The 13959-nt window shown below is 55.0% G+C and overlaps 9 protein-coding genes across 9 annotated transcripts; 5 read left to right on the forward strand and 4 right to left on the reverse strand.

Moving 5' to 3' along the window:
• Positions 1-412: 412 nt before the first annotated feature.
• Positions 413-1290, forward strand: LTR77_007785 (uncharacterized protein; the record flags this gene model as incomplete). Its single annotated transcript, XM_064805021.1, has 3 exons — positions 413-437; positions 493-898; positions 966-1290. 3 exons carry the CDS (start codon positions 413-415, stop codon positions 1288-1290), a joined length of 756 nt encoding a protein of 251 aa, XP_064656863.1.
• A 227-nt stretch (positions 1291-1517) lies between these two features.
• On the forward strand, positions 1518-2295 carry LTR77_007786 (uncharacterized protein; the record flags this gene model as incomplete). The annotated part of the gene is made up of 2 exons (XM_064805022.1): positions 1518-1749; positions 1805-2295. 2 exons carry the CDS (start codon positions 1518-1520, stop codon positions 2293-2295), a joined length of 723 nt encoding a protein of 240 aa, XP_064656864.1.
• A 997-nt stretch (positions 2296-3292) lies between these two features.
• On the forward strand, positions 3293-3542 carry LTR77_007787 (uncharacterized protein; the record flags this gene model as incomplete). The annotated part of the gene is made up of 2 exons (XM_064805023.1): positions 3293-3320; positions 3373-3542. 2 exons carry the CDS (start codon positions 3293-3295, stop codon positions 3540-3542), a joined length of 198 nt encoding a protein of 65 aa, XP_064656865.1.
• Positions 3543-4471: 929 nt separating this feature from the next.
• LTR77_007788 (uncharacterized protein) lies at positions 4472-4891 on the reverse strand (the record flags this gene model as incomplete). Its single annotated transcript, XM_064805024.1, has 1 exon — positions 4472-4891. The coding sequence occupies one exon, from the start codon at positions 4889-4891 to the stop codon at positions 4472-4474; it is 420 nt and encodes a 139-aa protein (XP_064656866.1).
• Positions 4892-5214: 323 nt separating this feature from the next.
• Positions 5215-5639, reverse strand: ACB1 (acyl-CoA-binding protein (ACBP)/diazepam binding inhibitor (DBI)/endozepine (EP); the record flags this gene model as incomplete). The annotated part of the gene is made up of 3 exons (XM_064805025.1): positions 5215-5337; positions 5408-5485; positions 5550-5639. The coding sequence occupies 3 exons, from the start codon at positions 5637-5639 to the stop codon at positions 5215-5217; spliced, it is 291 nt and encodes a 96-aa protein (XP_064656867.1).
• Positions 5640-6102: 463 nt separating this feature from the next.
• Positions 6103-6808, reverse strand: LTR77_007790 (uncharacterized protein; the record flags this gene model as incomplete). Its single annotated transcript, XM_064805026.1, has 2 exons — positions 6103-6535; positions 6594-6808. 2 exons carry the CDS (start codon positions 6806-6808, stop codon positions 6103-6105), a joined length of 648 nt encoding a protein of 215 aa, XP_064656868.1.
• Positions 6809-7236: 428 nt separating this feature from the next.
• On the reverse strand, positions 7237-8466 carry LTR77_007791 (uncharacterized protein; the record flags this gene model as incomplete). Its single annotated transcript, XM_064805027.1, has 1 exon — positions 7237-8466. One exon carries the CDS (start codon positions 8464-8466, stop codon positions 7237-7239), a length of 1230 nt encoding a protein of 409 aa, XP_064656869.1.
• A 1035-nt stretch (positions 8467-9501) lies between these two features.
• On the forward strand, positions 9502-10386 carry LTR77_007792 (uncharacterized protein; the record flags this gene model as incomplete). Its single annotated transcript, XM_064805028.1, has 1 exon — positions 9502-10386. One exon carries the CDS (start codon positions 9502-9504, stop codon positions 10384-10386), a length of 885 nt encoding a protein of 294 aa, XP_064656870.1.
• A 1933-nt stretch (positions 10387-12319) lies between these two features.
• Positions 12320-13900, forward strand: LTR77_007793 (uncharacterized protein; the record flags this gene model as incomplete). Its single annotated transcript, XM_064805029.1, has 1 exon — positions 12320-13900. The coding sequence occupies one exon, from the start codon at positions 12320-12322 to the stop codon at positions 13898-13900; it is 1581 nt and encodes a 526-aa protein (XP_064656871.1).
• Between the last annotated feature and the right edge of the window lie 59 nt (positions 13901-13959).

The following is a 13959-nucleotide window of genomic DNA, read 5'->3' on the forward strand; positions in this document are numbered from 1 at the left end:
AAGATGTACGCCTGAAAGGGCCCTTTTGAAGGCGGTGCATATTGGTGCTTGTGTGACGGCGCTGGTGCACCAGCGGCTGTGCAAAGATGCTTGCGCGTTGCGAAAGATGGGGTTTGGATGCTGTCATAATGGGTGCGTAAGATATTTGTTGCAAGGAGGGTTTGTGTGACATTGAACGCACGGGTCCGCTTTCGTCTGAACTGCAGTTCAGAGCTGCAGCTTCCCAGCTCCCACGAAATCCGTCTTGCTTCCCTTTGTCGTCTCGACAAGTGATCGAGTCATTTATTCTTCGCTCGAGGGGACAAAGCTTCGACTACCGCATCCTTACTGTCCATAGGTCGATTGAGTGCATAGCATTGAGGAATTAGGTCCGTCTCCTATCCTTGAGGAAGTGACACGAGTAGGACTCGAGATGGCCAGAGGCAGCTTTAGTATAGGTCGGTTTGCTTCTGGTCCAGACCAGTACTGCTCGATATTCACACCACTATCCAGCATCTCTCATCGAGCCCGACCCAACGCCCGATAAAGACACCGTCGAGTCCGACCAAACACCCACAAAGGATACCATCGAACCCAACCTGCTCCTCCGCCTCCCAGGCGAGCTACGCAACCGTATTTACCGCGACTTGATCGAGCACGACCGCACCCACGAGTCCCTCTGCCTATCCGAACGATGGTTTGGGGGAATAGGCGGCCGCTGGCAGTACAAAGTCGAGCCCGACACGCCCGCGCTCGCGTTCACCTGCAAGCAAATCCGGCATGAAGTCCTCGACATCTTCTTCGGCGAGCGCACGTTCGACCTTACCTTTAAAGCTTTCCAGTACGACAAGGAATGGCTGGAAAGGTGGTCAAGGATTGCTGGGCCTTCGTTGCGGTATCTTCGGAAGGTTCGGGGGGTGTATGTTTCATCTCCAAGTCGTTCGCGTAATCGGCGCTATTGCTGACGCCACCACGTCCCTACGCAGACTCTACTTCGACGGTCTGCCCGGAACTAGCAAAAAAAGCTCCAGTCCCCATCCTTACGGCGTCGTCGATGTGACGGTATCGAAAACCGGATCGCTAGCCTTGAGGAACGCGCACGGTACCCTCTTCACTTCATACAACCGCGAAACCCTCGACTCCCTCTTCGAGCAGCGGCTACAGGAGGCGATGGCCGGTCTCGTTGGGTCACCGGATGATCCGCCGGTGGTGAGGTTCTTCAAGTCTTTTGCGAAGGAGGTCGAGAGGAAGGAGAGCGGGGGCAAAGGGCGGAAGCGCAAGGTTACGATGGACAGGTTGTGGTTGTATTAGGTTGAGGTCGTACGCGAGAGGCTCTGTCATGTGGTAGGTGGAACGGTCATTGAACGTGCGGCAGAGCCCGCAGCAGCTGCCTAATTCGGCGCTGTGAAATGGGATTGTCACATGCAGATGTCTCCTTGCATGCGTCATGACTCTTGGCACCGCGCACGATCGTCTCGGCGGCAAGCTTTTGTTTGCGACATACATACATTGACGCTTGGTGAAGACTTCACAGCAACATGGAAGGGATGGCCTTACACAGGCCGGACAACGGTACGTCAAGCCCAGAGATGGTAGCTCGCTTGCCGAAGCTGATCTATGGTAAAGGCGAGAAGGATCACGACACGGTCGTGAAAGAGGCCATTACGAGGATTACCACCTTCGACGACACCACATTCGACAACACCACCGTCCACGACGAGACAATCAACAAGGTAGCCCTCGACACCGTCGTGGCCATGTCGGAGACCGGTATGCGAAGCCCAGCATAGATAATCTGCATCGTGAGACTGACCTGATGCTGTAGGCGCAGCTGACGCACCTCAAAAGTCGACGGATACAACATGCCACCTCCTTCGCCTTCGCGGCGAACTACGCAACCGCATCTTCGAACTGAGCATTGCTTCCGAGGGCTGTTATTCTGGGCACGTGGGTATTGAGAGCAGAATTTCGAAAGGGCGTCTACTCCGTCGCGCCTGTCCTCAGCCGCCCGCCCTAGCTTCCACCTGCAAGCAAGTCAGACACGAACTCCTGTCAGCGCTCTACGGAGGAAGAAAGATCATGCTCTCTAGTTACACCATGCAATCGGAACAGATTCTCAAGCTCTTCGCTGGAACAAGCAGATCCTGGTTTCCATACCTTCGCCACATCACAATTACAATCTACGCTCGGAAGATCGAAATTGCATACTTGAGCATGCATGTGGCAGAAACAGAAAAGCTTGTGGTGAACGTTCAAAACCATTCCGGGGAGCCCGTAGCCTTTTGCACATGCGGCGTCTCGCGGCATGCAGCATAGGTGAACGAAGGCGACACCGAGCCGCAGGAAGACGCACCCTTGATGAGATTCTGCAAGTTTTTGGAGGAAGATCCACATCTTTCTCGCAATGAGCAGTGTATGCCCCTGCCCTGCGAAGACTGCGGCAGCCTCATTCGCAAAACACGGCGCTGTTGAGATTCATTCCTCTTTACTGAATTGCACAGCATTTTAGACAGTCTCCCTGACCTATGGAGAGTGCCACATGCTGTGGTGGCGGCACATGCATTCTCCTACAGATTCCCTGACGCCTGACCGTAAGGCCCATCGGTCTACCAAACGACGCAACTCCGACGACATTGTGCAGGATTCAGGCAGAGGTCCAAGACCAATCACACCGTACGACTGGCACAAGGGAAGGCTGCAGCAAGCGTATGAACGAAGTGAAGATGAATGAGGAGAAGCGGGCATTGCTTGTCGAGCTATACTTCGTTAGTCGTGGCTCAGACAATGCTCGGTGGATGGTGGATGGAGCAGCTTTGCGTAAAGCTTGAAGAATACAAGGCAGGATGGACACTTCGTCCCTAGTCAAGCTGGGTTATGTGGCTGTTAAATGTCACGAAAATGGCCGGTCCTTCGGTATGGCTTGGGGCACCTGGTGGTCTTGGACCCACACAGCTACTATCATTCACATTTCATGTCCCACTTCGCATCTCACTAGAACGACCATGGCTGTGCGGAAGCGACCATGTTTTGTTCGATTTGCTCTAACATCTCTGCTTTGGGACTACAGACCAACGCTTGATTTACGGTTTCACAAGGGAGTGATTGAATGGTCGGAGTATTACTCAGCGTGTGCTCATAGCATCACATGGGCTAGCGGCAGCTTCCTACTTGAGCTGTCACATGCTGAGCAGATTTCCAGTTGCAGATCTCCGCTATTCACCTCACGACTCTTGGCAGCTTGCATAAACTTCTTGCCGCTCCGCCTACCTTCTTCACCTTCAACATCAAGATCAGCCTTTCACATTTCAGGACCATGGCGGGCACAGAAGCGTCCAAGATCGGTACGTAGCCGGAGAATCGCATCTGCTCAAAGATACTGACATTGCTGTGAAGATCGACCGCCTGATGTTGCTGCCCATCCGACCGAGAGAATCGAGAGCTCAACAAAGAACACACCCGACACATGCCCTTTCCTCCGCCTGCCCGGCGAGCTGCACAATAAGATCTACGCCATGGTCGACGACTCCAAGCCCCCGGGCACCAGCTTCAGATACCGGTTGTAGCTCTCCGGACTGATGCGCACACATCAAAGCCAGGCCGTCGAGCCAAAGCAGCCGCCTATTGCTTCCACTTGCAAGGAGATCAGACCCGAAGTGCTTTCCCTCTTCTACAGAACCAAGCAATTCGATATGCCCACTTGGTATGGAAACAAAGCCCGCGCGTTGCAATGGTCGACAGAACCTCGACCTTCCCTCTGGTACCTCCGCAATGTGTGCCAAATTCTCAAGGTCGACTCGTCACAGGGCTACAACAAGAGGGTCGAAGTTAGCATCAAGGTAAGATCGGACGGCAAGTTGGTCTCCACCGTCACAGCAATCGAACTGGATTTCCCAATTTGCAAGTGCATCTTCGCCCAACGCGCCGCAGAGGTGGAGGACGGACTCGTAGGCTCAATGGTAGATGGCCCAGTGGTCAGGTATTTCAAGTCATGGATGAAGTCCGAGCAAGTGTATCAGACTGGAGGAGTCGCAACGACCTGCACAGCCTGCGGTGAGGAGGTGGCCCGAGTACGGTCTTACTAGACGAAAGCCTCGACTATGCAGTCGGATTCCATCGAAGGGCTTGTTGTGAGAAAAAGGCTCGAGCCGCGAGAGTGGTGGAAGCGCCGAGTTGGTTTGCTTGAGCTTGAGGGAAGATTCATTCGCGGGAGATCGGATGCATTTGTGTAGGATTGTAGCATTCCACAGCGATACAAATGTTTACTGATTCCCACCACGATGGGCTTGAGACCGCGAATCCGTGTGGTCTTTCGACCGAGAAGTGCGCCCTTGCTGACCCGCATCACATGGATATGGTCGCCAGTTCGTGTAGCCCGTCACTCGAAGTATCGTCTGTTCGCTGGGTTCAATCAATGATCGTGCTGCTCGAGCGACCCGCCGCCGCTCAGTCTCCTTCCATCATCTTGCTCAAGAACCAGACCCCTTATATCCCTTCAACCCCCAGCAGCCCCAGCCATCTCAACCTCCTTCCCCATATCCTTCTTCTCCTTCATCTCCTCCGTGCTCATCAACCCACCGGGCAGCAAGTACATCACATCCGTCCTCCTGCCCTTCTGCTCCGGCTCGAACTGGCTCTTGTCCAACCAATACCCGATCTGAAGATCGCACCTCTTACATCGCGCAGCGTACCGCTTCTCAAACCCATCTTCGAGGTTCAGAACAATGGGCTCTGCATCATCGAAGGATGATCCGGAGAGAACTACGCCGCCTGGGATGGGCAGATCTGAACCGGCGAGTTTGCAGATTGCTGCGTGGTCTGCTTTGCGCTTGGGCAGAGATTGGAGTGGTGCGTATGTTGCCAGCACGAGTTCTGTGCAGAGGCAGTGGTACGTGTGCACTTGTGTCTTGGACATGTGGGATGACCTGTAGCAGTGTAGAATTTAAAAGTGAGGTTTGAAGTCTGAACGCAGCTGCAAGTTTCACATGACTCAGGAAAACACGTGATACAAGAGTAGTTTGTCATCTACACGGTCCTTTTGCTCCTCTTCACGGATGCCTTTGGCGTTTCATGGAGTGAGCACTCAGAGACTCAAGTCCTGGTTCTTCACATAACCATTCGTTGAGTCGTATATCTCTCAAAGCACGTGATTCTGGCCGTAGCTCATGCCACCAAGCATCCCCTCTATCCCCCTGAGTATTCATCCTTCTGCTACCATCTCCACAATCTTGCCCCCTTCTACCCGGTGAAGCCATGCTTCTTCTTCAAGTCATTGACCAGCGCAACATACTTCTTCTGTGCGTCCGCCGGCTTCACGCCCTCATCGACAACCTTCTGCCAGGCGTTGCGCTTCGCTTTCTCCTGGATCCCACAACAACCGTTAGCCTCGTCGCTCTGTTGTAGTGCCTTGAGACGTATATGAGAAACCTACCTTCAATTCGAACATGCCTGGAGCCTTCGACTGCTCGATCGGCGGGTCTTGCGTGCCTTGCTTGAAGAGGGCGTAGAGCTGCAGAGACGATCGGACGTCAGCGCGTATTGTCCTGTGCAGAAACTGCTACGCACTCTCATACCTGCAGCAACTCATCATCGCCGGGCTTCGCCTTCAGCTTCCGGCTGTCCTCGACGGCTTTCTTAAACTCGGCGGATTGAGCGGTCGGCATGTTGGCTGTTGGCTGTAGTGATTGGAAGTTGTTTCGTTTTAGATGTGGTCGAGAGGTCGAATAAGTGTCGTTGCTGATTGTTGTGTCTGTTGAAACCTTGATTGCAGACCTGCGAGCTCATGAGAGGGAAGCACACGTGGTGGGGCTCAGCTGCAGCTGCTTCCACTGACGTAGTGTTTTGCAGGTTCCTTAATGGGAAATGGCCTTTCTTCAAATTCACTTCAAGTTCACTTGATGCACTTCAGACATGTGATAACGAACTAGGAATGATGTGGGATCAGACATTGTGTTGTCTGGGGCTTATGAACAGTCTGTCGAATTTAACCTCCAAATCTCATAGGATCGACGAACGATAAAACTTATAGGCCACGGTACATGTATTCAATCTGTATTAGAAACGAACACTCCACTGACCCGTGAGCGGTTCTAGCACAACACCCAATGCCCGTCCAACCCCGAACCTCTAGCCCAAACTATGCCCCGTCCTCTCCACCGCCTTCTTATACGACTCCGTCGCCTCGCAATCCTGAATGAACTTCTTACACCTCGGATAGTCCTCTCCTTTGACCCCCAAGTCCCTTGCCAGAATAAAAACCGCCGAAAAATGCATCAGCGTGTCCGCAACAGTCACCTTGTCCCCCAACAAGAACTTCCCAGAGCTCTTCTCTAGGGTCGACTCTAGGAGGTTCATATCATTGATGACGTTCTTGCTCAGCCCTTCTTCTGTCTTCTTGACATCGCCGTCTTTCTGGTGCCAGCGGACGTAGAGGATGGCGATGCCGTGAAGCGCCCAGGTTGCTTCGGCGGCGTGGACCCATTGGAGGACTTCGTAGCGTTTGGGGTCGCCGAGGGGTGGGAGGAGACGGTGTTGTTTGTCGTAGGTGTCGCAGAGGTATCTGTTGACGTTCTTCAGCAAAAGAGAAAGAACCACTGCTATTCTTGGGAATCTCGTACTCCGCGATATTTCCGCTCTCATACAGCGTCACGTCTCCATCCTGCAGCGTAGGAAACTTGCCCAGCCCACCTGCCTCCTTCTTGAACGCAGCAGGTGCTATTCCATTCTCGCGAGGAGAAAACTTCACCTCGTAGTCAAGGCCTAGCTCCTCAAGAAGCCAGGCAGTGCGAATGCAGCGAGAAGCTTGAAGGAACCAGAGGGTGATGGGAGGCATGTTGTTTGTGTTCTGTGGAGGAATGTTTTGCTGAGAGGAAGGAGATAATATGGGAAAGAATACTACCTTGACCAAGGAACTGATACTAGTCTGTCGAGCACTTTATTGGCATGGTCAAACTCTGGGACTGACGTCGGTCCTTTGGAGAGCCATGGGGAGAGCGGGGCAGAGAAGAACAGCTTCCAGTTGTCCGTTCATGGAGTCCATCCTCGTAAAGCAACATTGCAAATGATCAGTGGCCAATGATAGATCGCAACATGCACAAGAAAGAAGATGACGGGAGATGGAGGATGAAGGACGTTGCATGTGGTGATGACAGACGGATTTGCCGGAGCACAGGCCATCTGGTAACGATCATTAACCGGCGTATATGATACAAGTGAAGTACAAATACACATTATCATCCTCTTCTCGATCATTCGACTGCTTCAAAACTTCGGTCCGTAAAACTCTACCGGCGTCTTGACAATCGATTCCTTCCTCTCCCGCTCCTCTGAAGCCGCTGACGACTGCTCGCCAGCAAGCCAGTCACTGTAGCTTCCACATCCCCCTTCACCTGACACATTGGTGTCGATCACCAGCGAAGGGAACCACTTCGCGCTATCAGGACGTTCAATCGAGTCCGTGTCGTCCTCTTTGGCTTTCCGCTGACACAATTCGCCTGAGCTCGGTATCGCGTTCTGCAGGAGGTCGATCAGGCCTTCGATATTGTCTGCCTGATCCCTCGATGTTGGTCTGATGGCTTCCAGTTGATCGATGAGGCTGTCGACGTAGCTGGAAAATAAGTCTTCGACATCCACAGGACGAAACCAGTCGAACTCCAGAAGTGCCGCGGTGTTCGCCTTCTCAGCCATCTGAAGCAAGTTGATGTGTTCGCTTAACCGTACGCAGGTTCCTTTGTGCAGGCGTTGCTTGCATAGCAGCACGATCTGCTTCTTGCCCTCGCACATCAGCCTCAAGTAGTCCAGTGCTTCTCGAAGAACCGTGTCAGCGTCCGTGAATGCGGCCAGCGCATGGGATGCTAGAACACGCTTCAAAGCTGTCTCGGGCAATTTGCGGTCGGATGTTAAGTTGCGCTGCCAGGCAGCTTCGGTGAGCTCCTCCAGTAGTGCATTTCGTAGTTCGAAGTCTGAGTGTGAAGAGCGGTCGCCGAACAGCACCTCATGCCGCATCTTGGTGTAGATGCTCGTAAGCCGGGTGGGTCCAAAGAGCCGAGTGTCGAGGATGTCTCTGCCGCTCTCCAGAAGTGCTTGCAGGAGAAGATCTCTTCGAAAGCTGCCAAGTGCCGCAGGGGCGTCGCACGCGACGTCGAATGCGGTGGTACCAAAGCAGTTGAGCTGGCTCGGGTCTGCGCCAGCGCGAACGAGTGCCGTCGCTGAGTGTACGACCCAGGTTTGGCTAGGATGTGCGGCGGCTACTAGCAGGTGAAGACAGGTATTGCCACTGCTGTCGCGCTCGTCCAGGTTTGCTCTGGCTTTGAGTAAGGCTCTTAATTCTGCAGGTTGCTCTCGGTTCCATGTTGCGGCGGCGGCTTCCAGTAAAGGGCTGTGGTACGTCTCACGGCAGACGAGGTACGAGTCATAGCCTGCGAATTGCGTGCCAGATGGTTTGCTGTGGTATTCTGTTGAGCTCGACCATCTTGACACTGCGGCTGCCATTGTCCAGAATGCTTCTTTGGGCTTCAGATGGCCAGGTGTCTATCCCTTTGCTTTGGCGAGGAAATAGGAAATGCAGAGCGACAGCGTGTGCCCTACGACAGCTCGAGGGATATATCTCCTCTACACCAGTGGGTCAATGTATAGTAATATGGCCACTGCAGCACAGTCCCCGTCGACCTCGCCGTCTTCGCACCTATACCGCAATTTCATCCTAGACATTTGATAGGCGCACCGGGCCTGGGCTGGCTGACATCAGCTTCTCGCTGGCCATCCGGCCGTGACACCATGACTGGCCGACAGCTCGAGACATCGTCGCGGCCGTAGATGTTTCACCGTTCTATCAGTCCTAGTGTCTGTTGTGTCAGACTGTTGTTCTCTTCAGCTTGTTGTAGCTGAGGCCAAAACACGAGGGACTTTAACTCTCTCGACGAGACGTGTTTCTTGCAGGCTCCTGACCTGCTGCAAGTCATTTGAAAGGCTGCATCCAGGCCGGGCCGCCCTGTCAGCGTCAGCAAATAGGTGGCACCATTTGCAAGCAGATCTAGACGCAGGCGATGGCCATGAATCGCTGACTGGCTCGAGCGAGTACAAGAGCTGCAGCTTCCCGCGTCGTGCTGAAGACACTCGCGGGCCTCCACTCCGATGAATGGGCACTGTCAATACATGTAATCGCCGCAAGCGATGTCGTCGAGAGGGATGAAGTCTACGGGCGTATATTGCAAGTGGGTCTCCGAGAGTGCTGCTTCCTTTTCCTCTCTCCAAGCTCTCTACCGGCAACGGCGATCTCTAATCTAGGCCAACTGCACGAGATTGAACCCTGCAGTGCACATCCACATCCAGTCCACTCGGGACGTAGGCAAGCTCATGACCCACTCCAATGATCTGCTCATGTGCCTCATTGCCTTCTGCGAGACAGCTGTACCTCTCGAGCTTCGCCGCTGACCACACCACACGCTGCCATTCAGTGTGCGTAGCTTCACACTGATGGCTCACTGACGGCAGAGCTCCGCATTCATTCGCATATCATACCGAGGCATGGAAGATGGAGTCTCCAACGGCGATGCTGATACCACCGCACCTCGAACCCCGCCGCCTCCACCGAGTCCCAAGGCCGCTGAGAAAGCGTCAGTCGATCACACCCACCAGTCGAAGTCAGACGAGCCCTTGAAGCTCGAGAATGAGCAGTGGGACATATGGTCCATCTCAGCAGTAGCCGCACTACGTATGTTGCGAGATGCACTGGACACACTGGCTGAAGCAACGGGCGATATCCCACCTACACCACCAGTCACACAACCAACGACGCCCAACACCGAGGAAGACCGTCTACTGGCGCTTCGAAGACTGTCGTCTCCCGAAGTTGCGTTGTCGATAGGATCACCGGAAGCACATCCCCACGAGCCACTCGCTGTCACTCAGGACATACCAGACATCACCGTCCAGCACGCGGTAGTAGCTAGGCGCTTCTTCTCGAAGACCGCGCCTGCATTCTCTTTGGACGAATACCTGCAACGCATACACCAGTACTGCCCACATTCGCCAGGCGTCTACCTCGCTGCGGCAAGCTTATGCCACCGTCTGTGTGTCGCGGACCTCAAGGTGCCTGCCACGAACAGGACGGTCCATCGGCTGGCACTGGCAGCAATCAGAGTCTCGGCAAAAGCGGTGGAAGACAATAAATGGCACCAGAAGAGAATGGCGGGCGTGGGTGGAGTGAGCATAAGTGCGCTCACGCATTTAGAGATCGCGCTGTGTTACCTGCTGGACTTCGAGCTGTGGATGGACGACAAGGTGCTAGCGAGAGGGATCTTCTTGCTGCAGCAGGCTGCTCGGCAAGGAGCAGGCGCGAGAGGGAAGCTGAGTGATCAGTTCAAGCTGAAGCTGCCGCTACGGAAGAAGATGGCGCTGGCGCAGGGCTGAGATACTCGAAGCATACCTCGGCGCATCATTGCGCGCATTCATTTGGGGTTTCTTGGTCGTGGGGAGCGAAAAGCGTTTGTAAGATACCCTTGCTTGAGCCTGGAGTTTGGGTGTACTGTGAACGAGCTTGCGGGACTGGAGCCTTGCTTTGTACAGACCGTTATGTACTCATTCACAAAGAGAGAAGTTCCTGCTCAGTAGGTAGTCGCAAGCTTCACCTCAACTCAGCTGTGCTGGCTCGCCGGAGAACACTGTCGACGATATGTCGTCACAGCATTCATACATAGGCGAGCGGAACTTGTTCCAAAACCTCGGTGTCGTTGAAGAGCGAAGTCCTCGCTACTTTTCCGAAGCCGAAGTCGCTTAAGACTTCCTGCACTTCCATACCAACACCGCCACAGCGGCTGAAGGATTTTGATCTGCTGAGGGATCTGCGGCCGGGAAGACGGCCTTCTGGCCAAAAGAAGCGATGCGATACGCGCCTCATGACTGTCCTCTATATTTGCACCAGGCAGAACAGAGTTCAGCACCACAAGGTTCTTCAACACCGGGCCGGTGCGCGTGGAAGGAACCGCGTGAACACATCACAACCTGAGCGCGGGCCTGATGGTTTCTGATTCACCCGCGCGTATCTTGACGGTTTCGGCGCCGGCCAAACAGCATCGAGTGGCGAGCGAAACCAACAGGCCGTGCGCGCTGCTTCTGTAACGAGCAGTCTAGGGTCAAAAGTCTGGATGGAGTGGGCGGCTTGTTCAGCAACTGGAGGACGGATGGAAGTGTCTGGCCTGTTGTGCGGAAGTGTTCCTGCAGACACTTGACAGCTCAACTTACCGCTCTGGCAGGACGGGAGCGTTGAATAAGGCGACAGTCATCAAGCTTTGCGGCTCTCACTGTCAGACCAAATTCTCCGAATGTCTTGCAGCGGAGGTATTGCGCCTGTGGTTGAAGTTGAAGAGAAGATCTCCCGGGCGGCTCCGGGCACAGCCGCACCTTTCCAAACGACACAGCCCCGCGACTTCCTGAACCATCTCTTCTTCCACACTTCACCATCAATACAGCCTTGTGGCCCCATCACGCTAGACACTGAACCATGCCTTCACGGCCGAAGCCATCGTCATACGCGATGGCAGCTGAACAGACCCTCCATACTGGAGTCACTTGGCGGCGACGGGGTGCACGTGGACAGAAGTCACATTTGCCGCCCAGCTGAGAACCTGAGGACGGGAGGCCGCCCATGGCACCGTCAACTCGACATCATCACAGCAGTTGAACGCGAAATACGTAGGTGAATCAGCAAGTTCTGCCATGCTCTACCATCATTACCTCAGCCCTTCACACTCTTCACACCTACCACACTTGTGCACAGACTATCAAAGCGGCGCAGCACCGCCAGAATGTCCCGTGCGGGCCTCTAAGGCTTCGCATTCACTTGCCTTCTAGCTTCAGGTTGTTGGTGGCCTAAGTGGCTACGGGAGCAGTGGCATCTCAAATTCGAGTGCAGTTCCGGACGACTTCTCGTGGTATGAATAGACCTGCAACGCAATCACTTGCACCGTACCTGCATACGCACTCGTTGCGTGCTTAACAATCCGAATTAAGGCCTTTGTTCTCGATATCCACTGAGCCTTCGTTGCTGCGAGGAGGCAAACTTGTGTCTGCCTTAAAGCGCGCCCCCACTGGTCCCTCCTACGTTGCCCGAACAAACCAAGACATCCTCAATCGATCAATCTCGTCGACCAGTCCTTCGCTGAACGATAACAAACAACGACAGACAGCGTGCTGATATCGTCGCCAATAACTTCGATCCGTCCGTTACAATCACCGCCAAGGCCAGCCGTCGTTGATCACCAGCCCAGGCAACAGTTCGCATCCCTTGCGGAGGGCGACCCTCAGTACCACCTCACCAGCATTCCAAGCCATCGGAGCCTTCGCCATGTGTGTGATTGAAAAGCGGCTGTACTCCTACCAGGACGGGCGCCAGCGAACGATCGAATCGACCAAATACTGTCGTCGTGCTGTCGGCACCCGCGTGTGCAACCGCGTTGAACGACGCAGCGTACAGCCAGCGCAGATCGTCGAACGACGGCCGTCCACAGCAGACGGACCATCGACGGGTAGCTACATCGTGACGGAGGGGGCGGGTGGCCGCACAAGAGTCTACCGCGATTTAAGCAACCGATCCAGCAATAGCAGTTCCGTCCGTCGAAGCAACACGAGCGAACGTTCGCCTATCAGCATCCCTTCTACGAACTCATCCCCTTCTGTTGCTACGACCAGAACGTCGGCGTTTTCACCACCTGATACAGCACCAAGTCCTCCATTCATGCAGGAGCGAACCAGAGCTCCCTACCCACCACCAGATCCGGCTCAAATCATCAGACCCGACGGCACGGCCATCTATGACCGCCCGCCATCCTTGGAGATGCCGCGAGCTACGGACAATGAGCGTCCTCGCCGCAGACGGGAATCGGATTCTAGTATGACGGCTGAAGTCGACGACAGTCAGCCGCCATCGCCTCCACAGCCGCGCCGGAGGCCCAGCGTCAGGATTGACACCACTCATCGCCCGTCTTCTTCCTCTTCGAGACCCAATGTCGCATCTCCAGGCCTCAGCGAACTTCCCGACCCACGGGGTGGTCTCCGACGAGAGGCTTCCCATCGAACATACCAAACGACAGGAGAGACTTCAAGCCGTCGTCGCGAAGAGCGTGAGGAAGACTCCCGGCAAGCCCAGATCGAACGCGATCGTATCGCGGCTTCCGAACGACGTCAATCCGAACGCCGTCAATCAGCCCGCGAGGATGCCGCTGCTCGCTCAGCAGACCGAGAAGCGTCTCGTGAGCGCGAGCATGAGCGCCGCCGTCAAGAACGCCACCGCCGCGCTGCCGCCGAAGCTCTTGAAGGCTCTTCCTACCCCCCTCAATCGCCAGCCTACGACGCCGAAGCTGCCCGCCGATTCGAGGAAGCCCAGATGGGCCGCGAGCGCGAGCGCAACGCCGCCCTGCGCAATTCCATCGACGCAGCCGGGTTCTACACAGAAGACCAGCTCTCCCGCGACGCCGAAGCGCGAAGACTTTACTACTCGGCCCGCCGCAGCCCAGTTATCAGCCGCACTTCCTCGCGAAGACTCTCCGGCGCCTCATACAACGCCGGTCCAGGTCCTTCGTCTCCAATGTCCGCACGGTCGTCGATGTACCATGACCGCGCACCGCCGGTCGTGCATCACCATCCACCGCGATCACGTGACAGCATCTCTGCCAGAGGCGAGGAAGTGATTGCGCAGGAGCAGGATGCGAGAGAGCGGGCGGCGAGGGAGCAAGCTGCCCGGGCTGCGGCGGCGACGGATCGGTTGAACGAGGCGATGGGTGGGATGAGGGTGGATGATGGTGGGGCGGTGGAGTATGTGGAGGAGTATGAGTTTGGGGAAGGCGCGCAGGGGTATGTGAGGACGAGGCAGGGCGCTTATTATGATGATGGCGGGAGGAGGCGGAGGAGAAGTGGGCGGTATACTTAGGTTGAGGTGTGATTATGTATTTGAAGAGAGGGTGTTGAGGATGCATTCGGAGTTGTTGG

This window comes from Saxophila tyrrhenica (genome assembly GCF_035928015.1).
Source record: "Saxophila tyrrhenica strain CCFEE 5935 chromosome Unknown scaffold_12, whole genome shotgun sequence".
Lineage (NCBI taxonomy): Eukaryota > Fungi > Ascomycota > Dothideomycetes > Mycosphaerellales > Extremaceae > Saxophila > Saxophila tyrrhenica.